We start from the raw sequence: 22,886 nt of genomic DNA, 5'->3' as shown, positions 1-22,886 counted from the left end.
TTTAAAATTTGTTTACTTTAAAACATGAAACCCAAGCTGAATAGAAACCACAGAAATTACATTGACGAGATTTTTAGTATTTGCCAAGAAAAATAAAGCCCCCAGAGAAATAAAAATCAAACCCCAAACCCCGTTAAAAAAAAAAAAAAAGACACAGCGACAGCACACACAGCCGTGGCCCCACGGAGGTGGGAGGACGCCGAGCCTCAGGCTCCGCTCCCCTCCCCGGGTGCCAGCTCACCTTGGGGCGGGGCGGGCGCGAGGGCCGGGAGGGGGGGTCTTAACAGAATTACTTCGGGAGAGATACTATACATACCAAATATAAAGTGGTGTGGCACTCAACCATTATGGTTAAACGAAAATGTCCCACACAAGAGGCCCTGCTTCCCACTCGTCCGGAGCTGAGCCGCGCTGCCGACCACACCCCCACTCCCGGCGGTGCTGGGGCCCTGGGGTGGGGGTGGGGATGGAGCTGGGACTGGAATTGCATAGTGAGATGGGGTGGGTGTGGCTTGCTGGGGGGGAAGGGTCAAGTCTTCTGACGACCCCGCCGCACCAGGCGAAGGGAGGGTGGGGGCGGGCCCCTGCACAGGGAATCCCATCGCCAGCGGCCAGCTGGAGCCCCTTCGGCCCACCTAGCCCAGCAGGGGCCCCGGGTCGCTCCCTCCCACCCACGTGGTCAAGGACACCACCCCCAGATGCTGCGGGCCCCGCGGGGAGCAAGGCGCACAGGTGAAGGGTGGGAGCGGACGTGGGGAGGTCACCCGAACAGGGCTCGTTAGGAAAGGGGGCCCGAAAACTTAAGAGCCTACACAAAACCAACGGCGGAAGCAGTCCCCCTCCGGGGCTGAGCTTGGCCTTGGCCTTGCACCTTTTGATTGCCCCCCTTTTCATTTATTCAGCCGCAGTGAGAAGCAGGAACCCGGTGGAGTCGCAGGCGGGCGGGCACACGCGCGCGACGCACGGGGGCCCGAGCGGCTCAGGTCCGCAGCGCCCGGCTCCCGAGCTGCGGGCGTTTCACATTTACGAGGCCTCGCGGGCCGGGCGGCCTTTTGTGCTTCTGAGCGATGGCAGAGCTCCGGGCGCCCCAACAACCACCGCCGGCAACTCCCACCTGGAGGCCTAGGCAGGAATGTTCCGCCGGGGTGGAGCCCAGAAGAAAACCGGGCAGGTGGGTTTCGCCCTGCGCTGTGGGGAACCCAGAACAGTGAGGGCCTGGAGCCCGTCAATGAGGTTTGGCCACGTGCAAGGGCTCAGACGGGAGGCTGAGGGCCACAGGCCCTCCTGGGGCACCCCCATGTTTGCCCACTCACTCCTCTCCCCTCCCAGGGTGGAGGCCCCAGGATGGGGGTAGATATGGCCGGGCCCAAGCCCACCCACCCTTTTGGTCCCAGACACCAACACAAAGAAGGGATGACAGAGGAAAGGACGGTGGTCTCTCCCAGGCCACCCCAGGAGAGGGGCACTGCCCTGCTGCTCTGGAAGAAAGAGCCCCCGTGTCTGTAAACTGCTGGGCCAGCTCCCACCTGCCCCTGTGCAACCCCAGCCTAGGCCCTCGTGTGGCTGCCAAGTGGCCCCCTCCTGCCTCTGGCCTGACAGCTGCCAGAGCCCACATTTGGCCCCTCCATTTCAGGCTGGCTGGGCAGGGCTGGGAGAGGCAGGGGACTTCCCGTCTTGATTTGAGGGTGTCCCCACCTTCCCACAGGAAACACAGCAAACATTGTACACTGAGCCAAAAGCACCTGGGGGAAGCCTTGTTCCCACTTCACAGGTAGGAAGACCGAGGCCACAGGGACCTCAGTCCTACAGCCCAAGGGACATTCATTCCTGAGGACACGGTCCCCCTCAGGGCAGCGCCTGCCCAGGGAGTGGTCTCCAGGCCCTCAGGCTGCCTCTCGGTCTACGGCACCTCCCAGCAGCACCCCAAGTCTCCAGCCTGATTCCCACTGGGCTACCAGGGGCCTCATCTCCAGCCTGGACCTGGAGTCACACTCTCCAATTCTGGGTTGGCTGGGGCCCCAGAGACTGGAGTGAGGTTAGTGGTTAGTCCCAAGAGGAGTGGCAGGGGCCAAGGGCACATTCACAGCCAGCTTGGGTCCACCCCAAGGCCAGCTCTGGGACACTGTGCCTGTCCTGGAAAGGGAACAGAGAATGGGGCGCCGCTCAGCCCGCAGCCCCACCTGCCCTAGAGATGACAAGTGTGGTTAGTGCAAAAAACGAACCAGAAGATGCTGCCAAGTCTCTGGGGTGGGGGAGGGGTTTTGGCACCAAGAAGGCGGCCAGCACTGGGCAAGCAGCCTGGGCTCAGCACGGCACCTGCTGTCTCCTGCCGCCACGGAGGGCTGGGTGCCACGGGCAGGGCAGGCGCTGAGGGGGAGAGCAAAGCTGGGAGAGAAGGAGAGAAAGTGGGGCCCCCCCAGGAGGCTTCAGGCAACTGACCAAAGAGGACCCTGGGGCAGGGCAGGGTGGGCAAGAGAAGGAAGGGCTACGGATCCGCAGGGAGGCGAGTGGTCCCCACACACGTGGGAGCCGAGCAGGCAGGTGCCCACGGCCGCCCTCGACGCCCAGCAGAGACTGACGCTGCGTTGCCTGTGAACCAAGAGGTGAGGTGCAGAGACGTGGTGGGTGCAGGAGAAGCAACAGAGCTGTGGGACGGCAGGGGCAGGCGGGTGCCAGCCCAGGAGACTGCAGGGGTCCGCGGGGACAGCGTGCTGCAGAGGGAGCGGCAGGGACAGCACCAGCACCACACACCTGGCCCAGAGCAGAGCTCTGCAAATCCCCAACTCCAGGGGGCCGAGGGGCATGGCGGGAGGGGCTGGAGGGCCCAGGTATTGGAGCAGCACCCCTACGTGTCCAGGTGCATGACCCTGGAGGAGAAGGTTTGGGCCCCCGGCCCCGTCTCCACCAGCAGGACTGCGCCAGGCATCTCCACGGCCCTGCAGGAAGGGGAGGAGGGGGGCGAGTGGCCACAGAGGTGCCTGCAGCGGGCCTGGCGTACGTGCGGAGGGTCCGGCAGGGGACCAGGGAGTAAGCAGCAAGGCTGGCACAGGGAGGAGCAGGGCGATTGGCACGTGGGGTGGGCGGCGGCCGGGCGGTCTAGTGCCCGCTGCTGCTGGGGTCCGGGCGAGGCTGGCTTGTGGCGAGGTACTTGGCTCTCATGCTGGAGGTGTACTGGAAGGAGACAGAGGGGCAGGCGGTCAGTGGGGCGCTGGGCACGGCTGGGCATGGGCCTCGGGGGGTGAGCCAGGAGCACCCCTGGGGCGGGATAGGTACAGCTGACAGACCCCGGGAGGAGGGGCTCTGGGAAGCACTGGCTGCTCCAGGGCCTGGACTCCTGAGCCCTGCCTCAGTGGCAGCCCAAGGAAGCAGAGGTCTGGCCCCTACTCCCCAGGCTCAGGATGAGGACACTGGGGACCAGCCTCCTCTCCCAGGGAGATAAACACATCAGCCCCAATCTCCTGTCTCAGGCCAGGCAGAGCTCTGCTCCCTGCAAGACCCGGGGCCTGGAGGCCCCCCACCTGCACCCCTCACGCCCAGGACCTGAAAGCCATGCTCAGGCTGCCCCCTCCTCCCTCTGTGAGGTCCTGGCTGGGCACCCAGGAGGACAGTGTCGGGCAAAGGTGGGGCCAGGCTGTGTCTGAGAAAAGGTCAGACCAGGGCTGTGGGCCACAGGAGTGAGGCAGCTCCGGGGCCACTCTGCCCATCACCTCGGGGAAAGGGGGCCCCAAAGCCACCCAGGCCCCTCAGGCTGGGGTGCTGCTGCCACCCACTGGGTGGGAACCACACTGTGGGCTCCTTACGGGTCACAGGTGCAGGAACGGGCAGCTGGGGAGGGCCTGCACATCCGGCCACGCTCACCCCACCTGAAGCACAGAGGCCCCGCGGTGTGCCCGTGTGCTCATGTAACACCCGTGGAGACGTGTGTTAAGACCGGGCAGTGTGAAGTGGGCCATACACCCATCTAGGGGACGAAAGCCAAGGCACGTGCCAAGGGTCACCAGTGGGAAGGAGCCTGGCAGGCTGACTCCACAGCCACACGCCCCCACCAATCCCTGGGGGCTCCAGCAACCCAAGTCCCCACACCACAGTGCCCAGGCCAGGCGGGACAATCTCCCAGTCCTTGAGAGCTCTCCCGGAACTCCTGGTGGGGGAGAAGTTTGCAAGCACCCATCGGAGGCCACGAAGGCAAGCTGGAGGGGGTAACAGCGGGCACTGGGAGCTGTGTCATTCCAGGGACATGCGGTGGAGGGGGGCGGTGGGCAGCAGCCCAGACCCCTGAAGGAGCCCAAGCAGGTGCACAGCGCTATGTGGGGGCGGCTGCAGCAGCTTGCACGTCCATCTGCACACACCTGTGTGCACTTCCAGACACACAGGGCGGCACCTTGAGGGCCTGGCCTACTGGACGCAGCCTAGCGCCTTCGCTCACCCGCGCTCTGCCTCCCTGAGCTTAGGCGCCGGTGCAGGCGTGCCAGCGCACAGGGGTCTGGGTGGGCGGTCTCCTTGCTGGGAGGTGACAAGAGGGGCAGGGACCAACCTGCAGCTGGCCCTGGGGTGAGGAGGGGGCTCTGTGGAGGGGCTCGTGGCCTCTGACATGAGGATGATGGGCCCAGGGCCAGGGTCTTCGTGTCTGGGCTGGGGGCCACAAAGTCCCTGCGCCTGCACCGGCTGCAGGCTGGCCCCACGGGCACCGAGCTGAGGCAGCCCCAGGACCTGGCAGATGGGCCCAAAGGGGTAGCAGTGAGCAGAGAGGCGGGCGGGCAGGCGGTGCAGGGCAGGGGACCCAGGCGGGTCAGTACCTGTCACTCTGAGGACACGGCCACCACAACGTTCAGGCACTGTCCATGGGCTTAAACTGCCAGCCCGTGTGGCTGCCAGAGTCCAGGGCAGCCAGATAGCGCTAGGAGGGCCCAGGGTGGGAGGAGTGCAGGGAGAGAGAGAGAGAGAGGGCGGCCTCAACGCCAGGGTCAGACCAAGGCTGACAGGTAGGAGGGCAGCCTGAGCAGCGATGGCCTGGGGCCCGCATGGCCTGGGGGCACACACCCAGGCCGGCTCTGTACCACGGGGCACGATGGGACCACTGCACACGCGGGCCATTATTTCTGAAGCAAGGTGGGCTTCGGCCTCTCTAGCTGTGTTCTTTGAGGCCCACAGCCTCTAGGAAGCCCGCCAGGGCCCCTGGCCTCTCTGCGAGCTCCTTTATTTGGTACTAAATCACCCTGTCCCCTCTTCCATGTCTTACTCCAAAGACAAGAGGGGACACTAGGCCCTGCTGGAGGAGCCAGGAGCCAAGACCAGGGCTGAGTTCAGAAAGTGGAGGAGGGAGAAGAGGAAGCAGGGCGAGGGTGGGAAGAGATGCCGGGGCCCTCAAGGAACATGAGCGCTCACCCAGCCCAGTCTCAACAGGCCGGATACCTGCCTGGGAGCCCCCCCAGGGAGCCCCAGCCGGCCCTGGCACTTAAGGCTCAGGGCAGCCCCCAGGGCTGCCCTGTCAACGAGGGCCACATCAGACCATGAGGGGACAGGTGCCCCCTACCCCAGGCCTCGGGTCCCCCACCCACCTCCTGCCCTGAGACTTACCGAAGGCGGCGGGGACTCACGCCCGATAAGGGGGGTGTTCTCGCAGCGGGGGTTCTGGAAATTGGCATTCTGGCTCCTGAGACGTGAGGAGAGGGGCTGTGAGTGACCAGTGGCCACGGCAGTCCCAGCCCTGGGCCAGGGGCCGATCTGGAGCCAGGCAGACCCACGAGTTCTCTCCACCACCCTGCATACCGGCCGCTAGCAAGGGCCTGGGGGTCCCAGGAACCTGCCACAGCCATAAAGGGCTCAGAGCAAGCCCACGGCCGCCACCTGCCCGCCTCAGCCCTGCCAGGGCCTCGGCTCCATGACGTGGCCGGTCCGGCCCTTGGCGACCCCAGACATATACCCTCCATCTGACGCAGGAGTCTCCTTGGCATGTGGGGGCAGCAGGTATTCAAGGCCAGCCCAGCACCCCCACAGCCAGGGCATCCCCCCCAAGGGAGGCCCGTGCCCCACCCAGCCCAGGGCTCACATGTACTCGGTGACCGGGGCGTTGCTGACAGTGTGCGCGGCGGCCGGGATGCTGGCCTCACTGCCGTAGCTGCTCCCGCAGCTGTACAGGCTGGGCATGTGCACGCGGTAGAGGCTGTCGTGCGCCTGCCGCGGCCCCGGGCCAGCCTCCTCCTCCCCATCCTCGTCCGGGCCTCTGCAGGGAGGGAACAGGCAGAGGTTCCAGCCCTGACGCGAGGCAGCCAGCCACAAGGCCTCCAGAGGGTCAGCCCTGGGGCAGACACACCTGATCCCAATCCTGGTCCCAAACCTACTCGCTGTGGGACGGCGGGCGAATCACCCGGGGAGGGCAAGAAACATATACCTCAGTCTACACACAGGCACGCTGCCTGCCTATTAAGAGAAGGGGTCAGGGCCCCTCCTGGGGGAGCCAGGTGCCGGAAGCAGGAGGCCCTCTTTTGGCTCCATAGTCTGGCCTGCCCCCCGAGAGCCTGAGCCCAACCCTCCCCACTGCTTGCCTCTGGCCCTCTGCCCTCCACTCAGCCCAGGCTGCTGCAGCACAAGGCCAGGGAGCCACAGGCCAGGCCTCTGGGGCTCATCACACTCTGCCTGGGCTGCCTGGTGGTGGGGGCACAGACCTGGGCTCACATCCCACCTCCCCCCACCAGCTGGGTCCCGTAGTGAGACAAGGGGGGCAGAAGAAGCCAGTACCAGCCACACCCAGGACTGAGCCCCTGCATGCAGTGGTTCCCCTAGCGTTCATGGGGTCCTAGGAGGATGTGCTCTCTCAATCCCCATCCTACAAGCAGGAAAAAACTGAGGCCCAGAGTGGTTAAGTCACTTGCCCAAGGTCACCCAATGAGCAAAGGCAGAGGTGGAATCAGAATCCAGGCCACGTGGTTGCAGGGCTTGCTCTTAGTCACTCCCCTTATAGATACCATCTTCATTACTACCACCACCACCACCATCGTGACCACCACCATCGTGACCACCATCACCATCATGACCACCACCACCACCATCACCATCGTGACCACCACCACCATCATGACCACCACCACCACCATCACCACCATCATCACCACCATCACCAGAGAAAATAACAGAGCAGAAATCCAGACAAAGAGAAGAGATCTGAGCTGGGCTACTTGTCATCCAAGCTGGGCCACCAGGAAGCAGCCACAGCCCAAATGGGAGGGATGGTGGTGGGTCTGGGGGCTGCCCCATGTGGCCCAAGCAAGGCGGGCCTGGTATCCCCATACATCACTCAATCCAGTACTGACTGGGAGACTGAGGCAGGGCTCACCAGAACCCCTACTTCAAAGATAAAGACACTGTGGCCCGTGGGAGGCAGCTGCTGTCCCAGTCACCCAGCTGAGTAAACCTTGGAGGCCAGGGCCATGTGGGGTGCTCCTGCAGCAGCTCAGAGTCCCCCGGTCGGCTGGTCTTTCTCCCAGCATCCCTGCACACTGCACGAGGGGTGGGGGCACAGAAAAGACACTCTGAGCTCAGCCAGGCAGAAGCGTGGAAGGGTGTGGGGCACAAAGTCAGTACCCAGAGGCAATCCGCCTGTGCTGGGAGCTCCTCTACGCTGCTTTCCCGGGGCATGCCAGGAACGGCTGCTCATCTGGGGCACGCCACCCTCAGAGATGCTGGGGAGGCTAAGGATGTCAGGAGGTGAGGAAGCCTCTGTCCCTGTCCCTGGACTAGGACATGAGGTGTCTAGAAGGCACAGCCCCATGTGGCTTGGGGCAGGTCCCAGGACCTGGCAGAGCCCCTTACCTCTTCTGCTGCCAGGTGTGCGGGACGCTGCAGACGATGGAGCTGAACATGAGGGCTGTGACGAAGGAAAAGAGGGCCAGGTAGATGAGGCCCTCGACACCGTCATAGCAGAAGCCTGTGAGGGCCTGCACGTAGTCCTAGTGCCACAGAGATGGCAGGAGAGAGGGGAAGCGCACGGTGAGATGCAGCAGGTGGCCACGGTAGCCTGGAGCGCCCCGCCCCGCCCCTCACTGCACAGCCCGCCCCACAGCCCAGCTCTCACCAGGTGCAGGCTCCGGCAGTCCACCAGGGCAGTGAGGTGCTGCAGGTTCACCTCCGTGCTGTTCAGCACCTCCTGGACACGGAGCAGGGGTTCCTGGGGGCATGCACCACACTCGGGAGGGGGTCCCCAGCCAGCCATGGGCTTCCTCTGCCCCACTCTGCCATCGAGACCCCTTCGACCCCCAGTGGTCTCGGCACAGAGCCAGAGGACCCTGGGCTTTGAGGAAGGACGGGCCCTGAGTCTGTGGCCTGGTCTCAGGAGGCGGCCAGGATGTGAGGACAGCAAGGAGGGCGGGCCCATAGTGCCCAAGCGATGCAGCCAACATGAGGGTCCTTTGTTATGACGGGAAAACCACCAACACCTCTGTCTCCCCCGACATGGGCCTGCTTCTTTTAAATACCACGTTTTAAGCGGCAATTTAAGACAAAGGAGATTTTCATGCTATTTTAAGTAACAAAACATCATGCAAAATACTGTGTGCGGAGTGAACCTGGTCCTGGAACGTGCATGTGTGTGTGCATGTGGCGTAAAACCTACCCCAAATCCTCGGGACGTGACGGGAAGGAGGGAGGGATGAATAGGGCCAGACCCCCAGCAGGGCTCCCCAGGAGCAGCGTCTGCACCACGCCTCCCTTCCACGATGAGCAAAGGGGGCCCCACCACCGCCCCCTCAGCCCCTCACCTTGGTGGCCGGGAGCTCCCGCGGGACGGTCTTCAGGAGCTCGGCCACAACGTCCTGCATCTCCACCAGTGCCTTGTGGCTGCCCGACAGCTTCTGCTCCACAGAGAGGCCAGCTGATGCTAGCAGGGGCTGGGGCAGCCTCTCCCTCGCTCCCCGAGGCCTCCACCCACACACAAGGCAGGCGAGTCCCGGTGCCCCGCGCTCCTGCCAGCCCCAGAGGTGGGGCCTGGCACTCTGTTCTGCAGGCCTGTGGGACACCCCTCCCCGGCCCACTGCCCCTGGCTGCCCATGCACCCCAGAGACAACACAGATCACCGGAAGTACAGCATCTCTAAAGCAGATAAACAGTCCTCAGGACCCCAGAGGGCCACAGTCACATGGAGTGACAGGTTTCCCTTCAAATTCCCCCTGACAACACCCGTCCAGTCATTCCACTCAGCAGGCACAGGACCCCCTCCCCCCACTGTGGGGCATCCCTGGGCTCCTCCCACGCCCGCCAGACAGCTGACTTGGCCCTGCAGGCATGGCCAAGGACAGCTCAAGAAAGAGGTCCCAGGGACGTGGGGCCATTAAGCATCCACCCAGAACGCTTCTGTTGAGGGTGTCAGGACGGGAGCCCCGGGGGTATGACAAGGTGTGAGGAGAGGCCTGGCAGCCTGCAGGTGTCGGTGGGGGGCGGCCAGGGACCAGAGGCTCTGCAGAGCCAGCAGCAGCCGTGCTCACCTGCTGGAAGGGGTTGGTGGCACGCGGGGAGCAGGCCAGGTAGTACTGCAGGACGTCTGCGGAGAGAAGGCAGGGTGGCTGAGCGACACACGCCGGCCGTGCGTGCTGTGTGCACCCACACGTCTGTGTCCGTGTGTCTCCATCACATATGTTGCATGTAAGCCTGCTGGCTTGTATACGCGTTTCACGTATGCACGTGTGTCTGCACACGGGCATGTGCGTGTGCACCTGTGAGGGGGCGTGGCCTCCAGGGAGCCCAGGGCCCAGACCCTTTGCTCTGAGTTTTTTGCTCTGTGCCTTAAACGGGCACAGATCTCTCCTGGGGGCAGCCTCCCACCTCCTTCCCCTCTGGAGCAGCAGACAGAGCACTGAGAGTGGGCGAGTGGTCCGACATCGGCCGGGCAGGCGTCCCCTCATGGGCCAGCTGGGCAGAAGAGTTCTTTGACCAGAGCATCACCCCAAAGAGGGGGGTGGGGCTCAGAGGGAGCAGGTGGCCTGCTCCCCCCTAAAAAGCAGGTGTTGATTCTGTGTCTAATGCTCAAAGGTGGGGGGACTCACGCACAATTCTGACTTTGAAAACCCAGGAGACCCAAGCCCAGCCAGAGTTGAGGAACAAGCCTTGGACCCTGACTACCCCTACCGCCACCCACCCTGTGCCCTCTGGTCCCTTCAGCACCCAGACTCAGCCCCTGAGGCTCAGCTCCTGAGGCCTGGGCTCCCATCAGGCTTAAGTCGGAAAACGTGAGAAAGCCCGGCATTTGACTTCAGCCACCTGTAAGTGGAGCCAGCATGCCGCCTGACCCAGATGGCCGTGGCCTGCAGGCAGCAGCAAGCACTCTCGTATGGCTGGGACTGCTCATGCTTGCTGAGCCCCCGAGCAATAGGACCTAGAGAGGCCTGGCTGCTGGCACCAGGGCCAAGGACAGTGGTGGGGACAGGTGTCACTAGCCCTGCCAGCCCCAGCCAAATAGACCCACCGCCCCCCCACAGCAGGCAGACAGCCCTCCCTCCTGCAGGCTCCTCGGGCTTACGCACCAATGGTTCCTTCAACAAAATGAACTAAAACCAGCCCACACGCCACTTGTGTGGCTTTCTTGGGCAAGGAGAGGAGCACAGTCCCATAAGGGCCAGCATTTCAAGGCCACTCTGCACGCCCATCCCTCGGGGAGCGCACCCCTGCTTTCTGCCTGGGGAGCACGCAGCCCGAGCCCCCTCCCCGTGTGCCTGCCTCCCGGGTGTCTCACACCTGGTCCCCAGCCCCAGCCCTGCTCGGCCCCCAGCTCAGTCGAGGGCCCCTGTGATGGCAGCTGCTCCAACCCGAGGCCGGAGCCCTCAACTAGTCCCTCCTCCACGGCCACCTTCCTAGGAAGTTCCATCAGCTCTGCCCTCACAGCACATCCTGGTATCCTCACCCGGCTGTCTCCTGCCTGCAGGAATGCAACAGCCTCCCTGCCTCCCTCCCTCACTCCACAGCTGCTCCAGCGCCCGAGGCTTTGGAAAGGAAGTTTAACCATGGATCACATCTGCCTCCTGTTTTCCACCCTCCAACAGCCCCCCTAGAATAAAGCCCAAATTCTTGACTGCCACCTGGCCCTGCGGGCCTCCCCACTGTCTCCCCTCCCAACTGGTCTATTTTCTGCCTCACGAGCACATCAAGTTTGTCTCTGTCTCAGGGCCTTTGCACAGCCGTCCCTGGCTCAATTTTCATGCCACTTCTTGGGCAGGCCACCCTGACCACTAGTTCTGAAGCAGCCCTTGTCACCTGCTACCCACCCCAAATGCTGGTCCCTCTTCCCTGCCCCCACCCTCACCCCCATGAGCCTCACCTCCTGTCCTCCTCCTCCCCAGAGTCTCACAGGTGCTCCTGCCTCCTCACCAGCTTCCTGGTCTGGTCCTGCCTCCCCCAAGGAGGACTCACGAGGGCAGGCTTGCTCACTGAGGTCTCCCAAGTCCGGCCCTCAGGCACCCACGGGTACCCAACCGCAGACTCACCCCCGCTCAGCACCGAGTGCTCCTCCACCATCCTGGTCACATAGGTGTCGGGGTCCACACAGAAGTCACTGGAGCCCTGGGGGGTGTGGGCAAGGCGGATGAGATGACCATACTGGGCCCCCTGCCGACCCCTCAGCTCTCAGGGCTAGAGCCTGGCCCCTCAGGGCCTGCTTTTGTCTCAGGAAAATGGACTGTGAACCTGTGGGGGCATTATTGCTGTGTCCCCAGAACAGGTCCCCAGCTCTCCCGGTGTCGTCATGGGAGTGGAGATGAGTGTGGTGCCCCCTCACCCCCGTCCCCCATGCCTCGGCCTAGCAGATGGGGGCCACCCCCCCGTCCTCGCCAGCACTTACCACAGACACAGCCAGCTCCAAGCCCAGTGTGCCCCAGCTGATGACCAGGGCCAGGACCCCCAGCAGGCAGACCCTTGGGGCAAAGAGAGCCAATCAGCACTCTCCTGGTGGGGGTGAGGGCTGTGCCGCCTGCCAGGCTGCAGGCCAGAGGCCCAGGTCCCAGGGCACATCCAGGGGTCCGCCACACAGGGGCTGTGGCTCCCGCCATGGCCTGGCCTTCACTAGAGCTGCCTGAAGGCCGGGCACATACGGATTCGCTCTGAACTGGAGCAGCTAGAGTGGGGCTGAGAGAAGTCCGAGTGGGAACGGGAGAGGCAGGGCTTGGCTCGACTTCTGAGCCCCACTCCCGTACCCCCAGGCCGCTCTCCTCAGCAGACTGGGGTCCCAGCTCTCACCCTGGCCCAAGGCCTGCACCCCACAGCGTGGCCCATGGGGCCTGTTAGCCTGGCATGAGACCAAGCCTTCCTGTGCTCACACCCCACCCGGCGCCGCCTCAGACCTCCAGGCAGAGTTCTCCCCTGTGGCACTGGCCCCCTCCTCCCCTGAGGCCTCAGCTCGCCTGTCCCCTACCCACTCCAGCCACTCAGGCCCCTCTGCTGCTCCTTGCACACCCACCACAGGCCTGTGCACTGGCGGTCAGCTGCCCTCTCCCAGGTGTTCAGGGGTCCCTGGCTCCCCTGGGTGTCGGCTCCAGCAGCCCCTCCTGGCCAGGTCTCTCCGAGTGTGCGCGCTGCCAGCCCCCTGCCCACCTGCACACCCTCCCTCCACCTGCTGCACTTTCCTCCCTGGGGCCACCACCTCCAACACAGGCACGCACACTCTGTGGGAGCCCTTGAGTGTGGGCCTGCACGCTCACTGGTCTCTCCCGTGGGCCTGGCCCAGGGAGGTGCCAGGACATGGCTGCTGACTTGTTCAGCAACGAGTGGTGATGTCCCCGCAGAACTATCCTACAGATGAGCTGTCATTCTCTTTCTTTCAGACAAGAAGTCAGAGGCTCAGTGCCAACAACCACCTGTCCAAGGCAGGCAGCTCAGTGAGCCACAGAACTGGGGTTCAAACTCATACTACCTCTAGGCCAAAGAGAGGGGGTGGAGGAAGGAGGCCCTCAGCCTGACCTTCAGGAGGCCCCATGCACTCGGTGACCTGGGCAGGTCTTCAGGAGCCTCTGTGGGGGAGGGGCACAGCAGGAACCAGGAACTGCTGGGGCAGGCGTGCCCAGATGCTGGCCACAGGGCAGGGGAGGAGTGTCGGAGCAGGGCCGCACCGTGGGGAGCCCCACCGTCAGGCAGACCCTGTGGCTGGACGTAAGGATGCGGAGGGTGGGACAGGACTGACTCAGGGGACATGGTGCTGCAGGTGACTCACCCCTCCCTCTGCCCCAGGGGCCCACAGACTCACCCCACCAGGATGCCCTTGGAGCTGCGGATGAGGCCAACGAGCACCAGAAGGCAGATGGCAACGTCGAGCAGCAGGAAGCCCAGGTAGCTCAGCCACCTGCAGGCGCACCGCACAGATGGGCCGGGCCCGCGGCCCCAGGGGCCGGCAGCAAGGGCGGGCTGGGGCAGGGCAGGCACCTGGGCCCGGGGGGACAGGGCCAGGCAGACAGCCCAGGACGCAGCGGGCCAAGCACAGGCAGTTCTGGGATGTGGAGACTAGCCTCAGTTCTTACAAAAGATGTCCCCACGGGAACTCCTTCCACAGTGGCCACCAGTGGCCCCGACCCTTGCCATCCATAAGACCTCAGGCCCGGGGAGCTGGGAGTCAACCGGCCCACAGAGAGCAGTGACCAGGTAGGGAGGGCAGGAGAGGGGTGGGCCGCACCTGTACCAGTCGTAGAGGTCCACCCACTCGGCCAGCGCCTCCAGCGACACAGCCGGGTTCCTCCAAAATGGGAGGGCAGCCGTGTGGCCGAGCAGCGTCTCCAGCAGGCCCTGCAGCCGCTGGACCGCCCGCAGGGGCTCTGGCCGGGAGGCCAGCTGCCGCTCCAGGCTCTGCAGGCTGGGCTCCGCCGTGCGGTTCAGGGCGGCTGCAGTGTCCCACACCTGTGCCAGGTTGGGGACAGCGTCACCCGGGAGGGCACGGAGCCGTTCTCGCACGCGCCCGCACACGCCCACGCCTCGCTCCCGCACGCTGGGGCACACACGCACACATGCGGCTTAGAAGCAGGAAGAGGACCCCCCTCCCATACGGCCACTCACGCGGTCCTGGACCCCTGCCACCGTGCGGTTGGCGTGGCGGAGCGAGTAGGTGGCCCGGTGGATGCCGTCGCTGGTCTCCCCGTTGCCGTAGAACCCCACGGCGATGCCGGCGCTGGGACAGGGCGGGGCCGCGTGAGGGGCGGGCCTCAGGGCGGGGGCGCCCCCGCGGCCACCCGGCCCGCCCCTTCCCGCCTGGGTCCCCGCCCCCCGCGGGCCACGCCTCCACCCAGCCTGCCCCGCGCGCTCACCTGCAGACCAGAGTGGCGATGATGACGCACCAAGCGGTGCAGCAGCAGTCGGCGTCCAGGTGCTCCTCGCTCTTGCGTCGCCGGCAGCACAGCCAGAAGGAGTAGAAGAGCAGGAAGAGGAGGTCCAGGGCGAGGCAGGCCAGCGCGGCGGCCCCCAGCAGCAGCAGCGCCTGAGGGCGGTTGGGAAGTGGTGCTGGAGGTGTGGATCCCGCTCTGGCTCTGCACCCAACTCCGGTACCAGCAAAGCCCACCAGCGCCCGCGGTCAAGGGATGGGCACACACTCCCACTGAACCCTCCCCCAGCACCTGAGTGACATGCCTGTGGTCACCCAGACCTGTGACCCCAGGCTCACCGTCTTCAGACCTAGACTCAGGATTCAACCCAAACGCCACCTAGTGGGCAAGACCTTGAGGTGCCCTCTCCTAACCCCTCCCAAGCCCTGTGTCCTCCTCTTGGGAGCCCACCACCTCCTGGGCCCCAGAGCCCGAGGCAGACAGGGGTCCTGGACCAGGCCCTATGAGGAGGTGTTGGGTGGGTGGGGGCCCCAGGGCAGGGCCAGTCCAGTTGCTAACCAGCAGCCACTAACTGGCCACATGGCCAAGGAAGGCCCTTACTCTCCCTGAGCCTCAGTTTCCTTGTCTGTAAAAAGGGGGTGATGCTGCCTCCCCAGAAGAGGCAGGCACAGTCTTACTGAAGGCCACCCACGCCTGCTGTGGGGCTGGGCACAGCAGGGCCCCAGGAAGAGGCTGTCAGCACCACGCCCCCACCCTCATCCTCACCCGCAGGGCTGAGACTGCTCTGGATCTGAGCGCCTTCGTGAGCCCCAGCCCCACGCAGCCTGAAGGGCCCAGAATTCTCCAACCAGGCACCAGGAAGCATCAGGGGAGGAAGAAGAACCCCCCAGCACCCTCCTGTCACTAAGGCCAGCGTCCCCCATGGGAAGCAGCTGACTCGATCCAGCAGCGATGCCCACTGTGGGCTCAGCTGTGGGCTGGGCCTCCTGGGGCGGGGACACAGCCCAGAGCCTCCACCTGCTGGGACAGGCACCAGCCCTGCCCCGCCCCCCCGGGCACCTCGCCCTTCAGTGTGCCTGGTCCGGTGCTCACCCCCATTCAACTGATAAAGAAACTGGCTTCAGAGAAAGTATGGAGGAGGGACCCGCGAGTCCACATCACAGCCCTTCGGGGAGTCTCAGCACCCATCCTTTGTCAGGGTGGGAGTGGTGGCTAGCATAGGACTGCAAGGTAGCAGGCTGGCCCCGACCCTGTACAGCTCATGAGGGGGAGCCAAGGAAGTACCACAGAGGTGCCCACCCACTGGACACCCCTCAGCTGCCATGCTGGCACTGCTGCAGAGACAGCCAGACCTTGGGGACCTGGCAACACCCTCACCCCACATCCAAACAGTCAGCAGTGTGGCCATGAGCCTGGGGAGTCACTGGGGCACAGAATGCCCCAGGTCCACCTGCCCACTGCAGGGCCCCCTTGGGACCAGAGGCTCAGCCACAGAGGCACTGGGACAGCTGGATCATAGCCCAGGTGCCCAGCAGCTGTCTCCTAGGAGGCAGTTGCCAGGCAGCAGACATAGGATGGCACTCCCTGCCTTCCCAGGAGGCAGCTGGCCCCAAAGGCCTCCTGCCAGGCCCACCATCCCTGGCTGACCCCTGCACCCGAGGCAGGACTCTCTCACCTGACCAGGTGGTGCTGACCAGGGCATGCACCTACAGCCATAGTCCAAGCCAAACTGGGGGCTGACTTGCTGTCTGGAGACTGGGCCTTGCCCCCCTCCACAAGGCGCAGGGTGGGGACACCCTCTTGGGGAAGGCCAGGTCACCACCACGAGGCTGCAGCACAGGCCAGAGGGCCTGACAGGCCCTGACCACCCCTGCTCACCGACTGGGTAGGGGAGGGAGCAGGCCCAGTGGGGCTGGCTCCAAAGCCACTTCGTCAGCTCAAGGCTCCCTAAAGGTCCCAGGGTGCTCACATCAAAGGGGACTCTGAGGCGGCGGATGGGGGAGCTTGTCCAAGGTCACACAGGGAGGTGGGCCAGGCCACAGCAGAAGGGAATCAAGGGCCTGCCGGAGGGCCAGGCGCCAGTCACAGGGGAGGATGCTCACCTTAAGGAGCCTAGTATCAGGCACAACCTCCACCCCACGCAACACAGCCCGGTACCAGGCGTTAACATCCGGGGGCTAGGAATAGCACTGTCTTGTGGGTCGTGCCCTCACACAGACACACACACAAAGCGGGACATCAGGCATAGATGCTACAGGCCCTGCCGGTCCCTTTCTCACAGGTCAGAGGCAAAGGGCAGAATAAACCGCCGCCTCCCACAACCTCAGTCAGACCACAGCATGCGCCACATCTCCACTGGGACTGAGCCCCCTTCGATGCCACAGGCACCCCAGCTCCCAGGGTCCCACAGACCCTGTCCACCAGGCCCATCTGGGCCCCAGGCTGGCAGCATCCCCGCCCCAAGGCCTCCAGCAGCCCTCAGGCCAGCACTGCCACCCTGCCCCACCTCGTGCCACCCCTTCTCCCGTCTGGTCCCCCCCATCACTGTGGGCCGGTCTGGGAGAGCAGGCTCTACCCCCAAACCCAGAACACAGCTGGCTCCGAGCTGATCCTTAAATGAGCACACCTACACACCTCTAGCGAGGAAATCGCCCCTGGGGCGAGGAAGCCAGGGTGGGGGCACAGGGCAGGCGGCACCCAAGCTGGGGCCCTGAGCCGACCAGCCTGGCAGCAAGGCCAGCACTCACGCAGTCGTCAGGACTCATCAAAGACCCAAGACCACAGCCCATGTGGCGCCAGGACCATCCACTCCTGTTTCCCAGGTAAGAAAAGTGAGGTAAGATAAGCATCACTGGCCAAGCAAGACCCCAGCACCTGGGGTGCCGCTGGGCGGGGCTCACCGCCCAGCGGGGGGACATGCTAGCACCCGGCCCGGCAGGCGCCCAGCAGAGGCGGCTCCCGTCCTTGGGGCTGCTGGGCCGGTGGAGGAAGTGAGGGGTGAGGCCTGCTAGACGGGAGCCAGGCCATGAAGAACAGAAAAAGCGGAACAGGCAGCGACCCGAGCAAGTCAGGGAGGGCACGGGCTGGTCCAGGGGTCAGAGTCACCGCAGCCGACAGCGCCTGGAAGGCGCCGGGCCTGGGCACCTGCGGGGCGGGCAGGCGGGAGGCACACCTGGGTCTCCTGCAGCTTTGATTTGTTTTTTGTTGTTGGGGTTTTCTTTAAATCTTTTTTTGGTTTTCTTTTTTTTTCAAACCACAAACCATACTACCTTTATAATTAAAACAAAACCAGAAACCTGGTAGTAGCTCTTTTCAGTCATGTGTGGGAGGCCCCTGGCCTGCACCCAGCTCTGCCACGTGGGAGCCCGTGCGGCCCGGCAGCCCCAGCTCCTCCGCCGTGGGACGTGACATTCCACGGCCCCTCCCAGTGTCACATGGGAGAAGGGCCCTGGCAGCCACGAAGGTGAAAAGTTGAGCCCCTCTTGTCTGTGGGGATGCTGTACCGTCCCTGCTGGTGCCAGTCCCCCAGGAGCAGAGACCGAGGGGACGGACACCCTGGGTCTTGCCACCGGAGGCTGCTGCGAGCTGCCTGCTGCTGGCCAGCGGTGTGGGGGAGGGCGGCCCGGCTCATGGGGGAACCAAAGTACTGCAGGTCAGTGCTGCTCGGCCTGGTTTAGAATGTGACCACAAGTCAGTGACTTTAGCCTCTGTGCCTCAGTTTCCCCACATATAAAACAGAGACAGTAATATCACTGTCCTACCTAGAAGTGTTACTGTGAGGATGGAACGAGCTAATACCTGTAAAGACTTCAAACAGCACCTCCGTGGGGAGCAGGGAGGGGGTGCTGCTCCCAGACCAGCTCTGCCCCCCCGCAGCCTGGTGGGCTGGGGACAGGGAGTCAGTGTCCTGGCTGCTCACAGACGAGGTGAGAGTGTCCACACCCACACACGCATCTCTACACCCGTACACTCACATGTGCACCCACACCCGTCCATGTGCACGTGTCACCGCTGAGCTCCCAGCAGTGTGGTAGCAGCAGCCTGTGGCTGGAAGCTCTGTGGCTGTGGGCGGGCAGGTGGGGAGGGGGTCCCACGCACCTGGGCAGCGGACACCTGCCAGCGACGGGGAGGGGGAAAGGCTTCGGCCAGCCAGGCGCAGCCTCACTCACAGGCACCTGCCTGGGGGCCCGGAAGTCACAGCCCTGGGGGAGAAGTCTCCCATCCCACCCCGCCCCACTCCAGCCTCACAGAGCTGAGCCGAGTCACTGGTGCAAGCATGGCCAGGGGCTCAGACAGGCACCGAGGGCAGAGGGGTTGCTCCCAGAGGCTCTCCTGGGGGCAGTGACAGGCACAGGCCTGGGTGCTGCATGAAAAGCCAGGGATCTGGGCAGCTGCAGTTCTGTCTACACAGCTCCAGAGAGCCCTTCCTGACAGTGAGGACAGGGACCGATGTCCACCGTCTACGTGCTGGGTCTGTCTGCCCACACCTCTGCCAATGGGTCCTGGAAAGGCCTCGCTAAGCTCATCAACTTACCAAGGGTGGTGGCCCCTGAGGCCTGGCCCACAGTGGGCGCTCAGAGACACAGGCCCCTGCTCCCCACCCCCAGCTGACAGGCTGGGGCAGCTTTCTCTCTGGCAGGATGCTTTCCTCCTGGACAGGCTTAGCCTTAAACAGTGACCCCAGCGGGTGGCTGCGGGGCCTAAACCAGGACAGCCACACACAGCCCCGACTGAGAGGTGACAGCACCCTCCTAGTTTACACAGGGGAGGCTGGCACTGGGAGCACGGGGCCCCGCCCACTGCTGCCAGCGAGCAGAGCCTGTGTCCATGGGGTGCCCGGCACTGGGCAGCTGTATCCTCCTGCCCAGGGGCCCGGGTGCCTGCCCTGACCTCTGCCCTTGTCCCCGCGGCCAGATTCCCAGAGAGCAGCCTTCTGCTGGCACTCCCGTGGTGGCCCCACCTCCTCTTTCCACGGCCTGGCTTCCCCTCTGAATGGGAAATGTCTGATCAGCATCTGGGCTCTGACCAAATGGAACTTTCCGTCTGCGATGGAAGTGATGTCAGCGATCGGTCAGGCGAGGCGAGACACTGGGGCCCACATCCTGACCGCTGGCCACGGCGCTGGCCGCCAGCCACCTAAGACGCTCCTGAAGCGCCCGTGCTGTGAGGACTCGGCACCGACACACGTGCCCGGGGAGGGGGCCGGGGACGCTCGGTCCACCCACCCCTCCTGCCGCTTCTCAGCCTGGACCACCCTATCCTCCCCAAGGCCCTGCAGCCTCTGCCACAAGGTGTATCCACCGAGGAGGCCACCGTCCAGCCCTGGGTCCACACACTCCCCTGAAGCCCCCACCTGCTCTGGAAGCACCCACCGGGCCAGAGCTCAGGGTCTGAAGCCTCACTGCATCCTAGGTCAGGCCCAGGCCCACATCTGAGGCCCTTCGGGGGGCCTGACAAGCCCCCGCCCCAAGCAGGTCCTCCAAGCCCGGCAAGGGCACAAGGGGCGCAGGAGGCCGGGGCAGCAGTGTGTGTCCCCGTGTGAGCCTCGGCTGGGTCCCTGTGAGAGCAGAGGGAGCCCCAGCACAGCCTCAGACTTGCTGGCAGTCTGGGTGCAAAGAGGGACCCAGGTCAGACTGGAGAGGGCCACAGCGCGCCGTTAAATCTCACTAACAAAGCCGCGCAGGGGAGGCTTGGCTCCACTGCAGACGAGAGGGCACGGCAGGAGACGGTGTGGGGCTGCGAGTCCGCCCCTTCTCGGACCCACTCACGGCTTGTTCCCACCGGCTCCCTTCCACGGGACTGCGCACCGCACACAGTGCCGGCTCAGGCTGCCCTGCGATGCTCCAGGCCACCAGGCGGGGAGGGCCCTGCGTGACCCTGGGCAGCACAGCCGTGTGCCACCTGCACAGGCAGCTCCAGCTAGGTGTCCTGGCAGTACCTGGCATGGAAGCCCGCAGGGGAGTGTGCCACACACGGTGAGCACACCAGAACCACGGACGTGCACCCCACCCCTCACACCCCTCCTGGGAGAGCAACTGCCATGCCAGCAGCAACCGACCTGGGGGCTGGCCTGTCCACTCAGCCCCTCTGCAGGACACCACAGCCCACAGCCAGGCTGGAGAGCCCTTGCCCCTCTGGGAGACCCTCACAGAGCTTCTGATGGGGAGTGTGGGGCTACGGCTGTCCCCAGCCACAACCCAAGGCCACATCCCAGCCACCCTGCTGCCCCAGCCTCAGTGGCGTGTGTCCCTGGCCAGCCTGCTTGTGGGAGATCACGTGCACCCGGCACCGGTGCCACAGGCAAGGGAGACCAGGGACTAGCAGCCCAGGGGTGACTCGGGAAGGCTCCAGGGAGTTGGGGACTCCCTCAAGATCACATGGCTAGCGTGCTGGAGCCAGGATCCAGGGATGTGACCACAGCCTGAGGTCCCACCGCTGCCCGTGGCATGAGGAACTAGCGAGGCCTGCAAGCCTGCCCTGCTACAGAGCGGCCTCTGCCCCTCCCTGTGCCAACCCTCCCTGGGAGGCAGCCTGGCCAAGTGGTAAAGGGCAAGGCTCCAAAGAGGAGACAAGTCCAAATTCCATCAGGGATCCGGGACCTCACCATCCCGCACTCACGTGCCCATGTGTGGGTCACACCTGCCTCCCTGGAGTAGGGGGGCCTGACTCACCACACACAGGGCCCTCGGCCCAGAGCTGGCCTCTAGGCTGTGGAACTTCAGCAAGCATGTGCCTGTACTCACACCAGGCCTGGCACTGGGCCCCGAGGACATGGGACCCAACCGGCTCAGCCCCTGCAGGGCCGGGCTGGCAACTCTCAAGACCCCAGCGTGTGGGCCTGGAAGCTCAGCGGCTGTGGGGGCCAGGCAGGCGGGGGGAGGGGCGCAGAGACTTCAGAGGTGTGCCCTAACTGCCATCACGGGGTCGGCAGGGCACTGTGAGGTATGGGGGGGGCTCCCAGAGAGGGACGGCGAGAGCAAGGGTCCGGCACAAGGCACAGGCTGCAGCCTGCGTCCTGAGGGGCCCTGGCAGCTGTGGCCCGGCGAGGGTCGGGCCTGAGCCCGCAGCTGCTGACAGCAGGGCAGGGCCCTGGGGGATAGGGCTGGGGCACGCAGCGAGGTGGGAGAGGGGAGCCAGGGGCCCCTCAGTGCCTCCAGAGGACACCCACCCCAGCCCTGGGACTGCCACGGGCCCTTCTCCAGAGGAGGAAGCCAGGGAGGGGCGTCCAGGAGGCTGGCGGGCTCCCACATCCCAAGGCACCATCTAGGAACCCACACATGTCCTGGCTGGAGCCCTGGGCCTGAGAGAGGAAGGGGAGAGGCTGCCGCAGCTCCTGTGTCTGGGGGACACGCACCACAGGCGCTGCCCACTCCCCTCAGGCTGGCCGTCTGCTCCAGCACCCTCTGCGGCCCAGCTCCACACACAGCCTTGTTGGTCCCCAGACCCCCTGGGGCAGGGGGGGGCGTCCACCATCCAGAGGAGGGGTCTGGGGCCCCCACACTGAAACATGGAGGCAGGGTCTGAGCCAGCACGGGCCTCCTGAGGGAAGTTCTGGTAAAGGCTCCCCTCACCTCCTGGGCTGGGCTGGGCTGGGCTGGGCTGGGGCCGCGGTGCTGAGCTGGCTGTACGGCCCGCAGCCACCCCCACCCCCACCCCCAGCACACTTGGCCGTGGCTCCCAGATGTCGGCCAGAAATTAAAAACAGCTTTTCCACCAAGCTGGGCTTAGGTTTCACAGATTCCATGCTGGTGAGCTCGTGGCCATGCCTGGAGAAAGCACAGCCAGCGGCCAGATGCCGGGGCCCAGGAGGGGCCCAGCCTTCTGTCCAAGCCCCCCACGCTGAGACCCAGGTCCAGGCACCAGGCTGCACACAGACACGCACCAGCTCCAGGCCACCTCCTCAGGGGCACATGCCACGCTGGCCCCCAGGAACCAACAGGACAGACGCCCAGTGAGGCAGGATGGGGCTGAAGCCTCAGAGAGCAGCTCTGGTCGGTCACCCCCCAGGCCCAGCACCCCCTCTGCTGCCCTCCCGGACCGTGGGCCGGGTGGAGGAAGGCTAAGGCCCCGCGCTGCTGCCCACACCGGCTCGCAGAGGGAGCAGACACCAAAGAGCCCAGCACCGGAGCTGCCCTCGAAGCAAAGAGCATGTCTATTTTGGTCCCAGTGCCCTAACTCATCTCCCAGCACGACACTCAGAAAGCCTGTCTGCAAGAGCTTCTCCACCGGCCACCACTGGGAGCCCAGGTGACAGGCCTCAGATGCAGGCAGGAGCCACCAGACGGGCCTAGTCATATCATCAGGCTAGACCAGAGCCCAGCACCAGGGCTCGCCTCCACCAGGCAGATGCGCCCCGGCAACTCAGCCCAACCCCCGACTCCAGACTCAAACTTCTGGAGTGCCCCTCCCAGTGGCCAGGAACCCTGCCCAGAGCGCACGGGGCCAGAGCAGGAGCGCCAGGTAGGGGGACACTGGGCCTGCCACTCTTCTCAGAGGCAGAAGGAAGTGGTCACTCAGGTTTTGGGCAGGCAGGCCTCACCCCGTGCCCTCGGCCAACACAGGACAGTCCAGCCATAGAGGGTGCCTGTGGACGAAACCAAGCCT

General features: G+C 64.8%; 1 protein-coding gene across 3 annotated transcripts in view; it reads right to left on the bottom strand.

Annotated features, from left to right (window-relative positions):
* The window catches only part of TTYH3 (tweety family member 3), a 29,162-nt gene continuing 6,276 nt past the window's right edge, over positions 1–22,886 (bottom strand). The window contains exons 2-15 of one of the 3 annotated variants that reach the window (XM_031471303.2): positions 14,268–14,437; positions 14,020–14,131; positions 13,643–13,863; positions 13,220–13,315; positions 11,822–11,894; positions 11,469–11,544; positions 9,477–9,532; positions 8,754–8,846; positions 8,072–8,164; positions 7,810–7,946; positions 6,050–6,223; positions 5,578–5,653; positions 4,797–4,897; positions 1–3,171 (exon numbers count right to left, since the gene is read on the bottom strand). In XM_031471303.2, coding sequence (XP_031327163.2) covers positions 4,829–4,897; positions 5,578–5,653; positions 6,050–6,223; positions 7,810–7,946; positions 8,072–8,164; positions 8,754–8,846; positions 9,477–9,532; positions 11,469–11,544; positions 11,822–11,894; positions 13,220–13,315; positions 13,643–13,863; positions 14,020–14,131; positions 14,268–14,437 — 1,446 coding nt within the window. In that variant the 3' untranslated portion in view covers positions 1–3,171; positions 4,797–4,828. The other 2 variants (XM_031471302.2, XM_064478747.1) reach the window with 2 other exon arrangements.

Source organism: Camelus dromedarius, chromosome 24, assembly GCF_036321535.1.
Source record: "Camelus dromedarius isolate mCamDro1 chromosome 24, mCamDro1.pat, whole genome shotgun sequence".
In the NCBI taxonomy this organism is placed as follows: domain Eukaryota; kingdom Metazoa; phylum Chordata; class Mammalia; order Artiodactyla; family Camelidae; genus Camelus; species Camelus dromedarius.
This window is presented reverse-complemented; position numbering and strand designations above follow the sequence as displayed.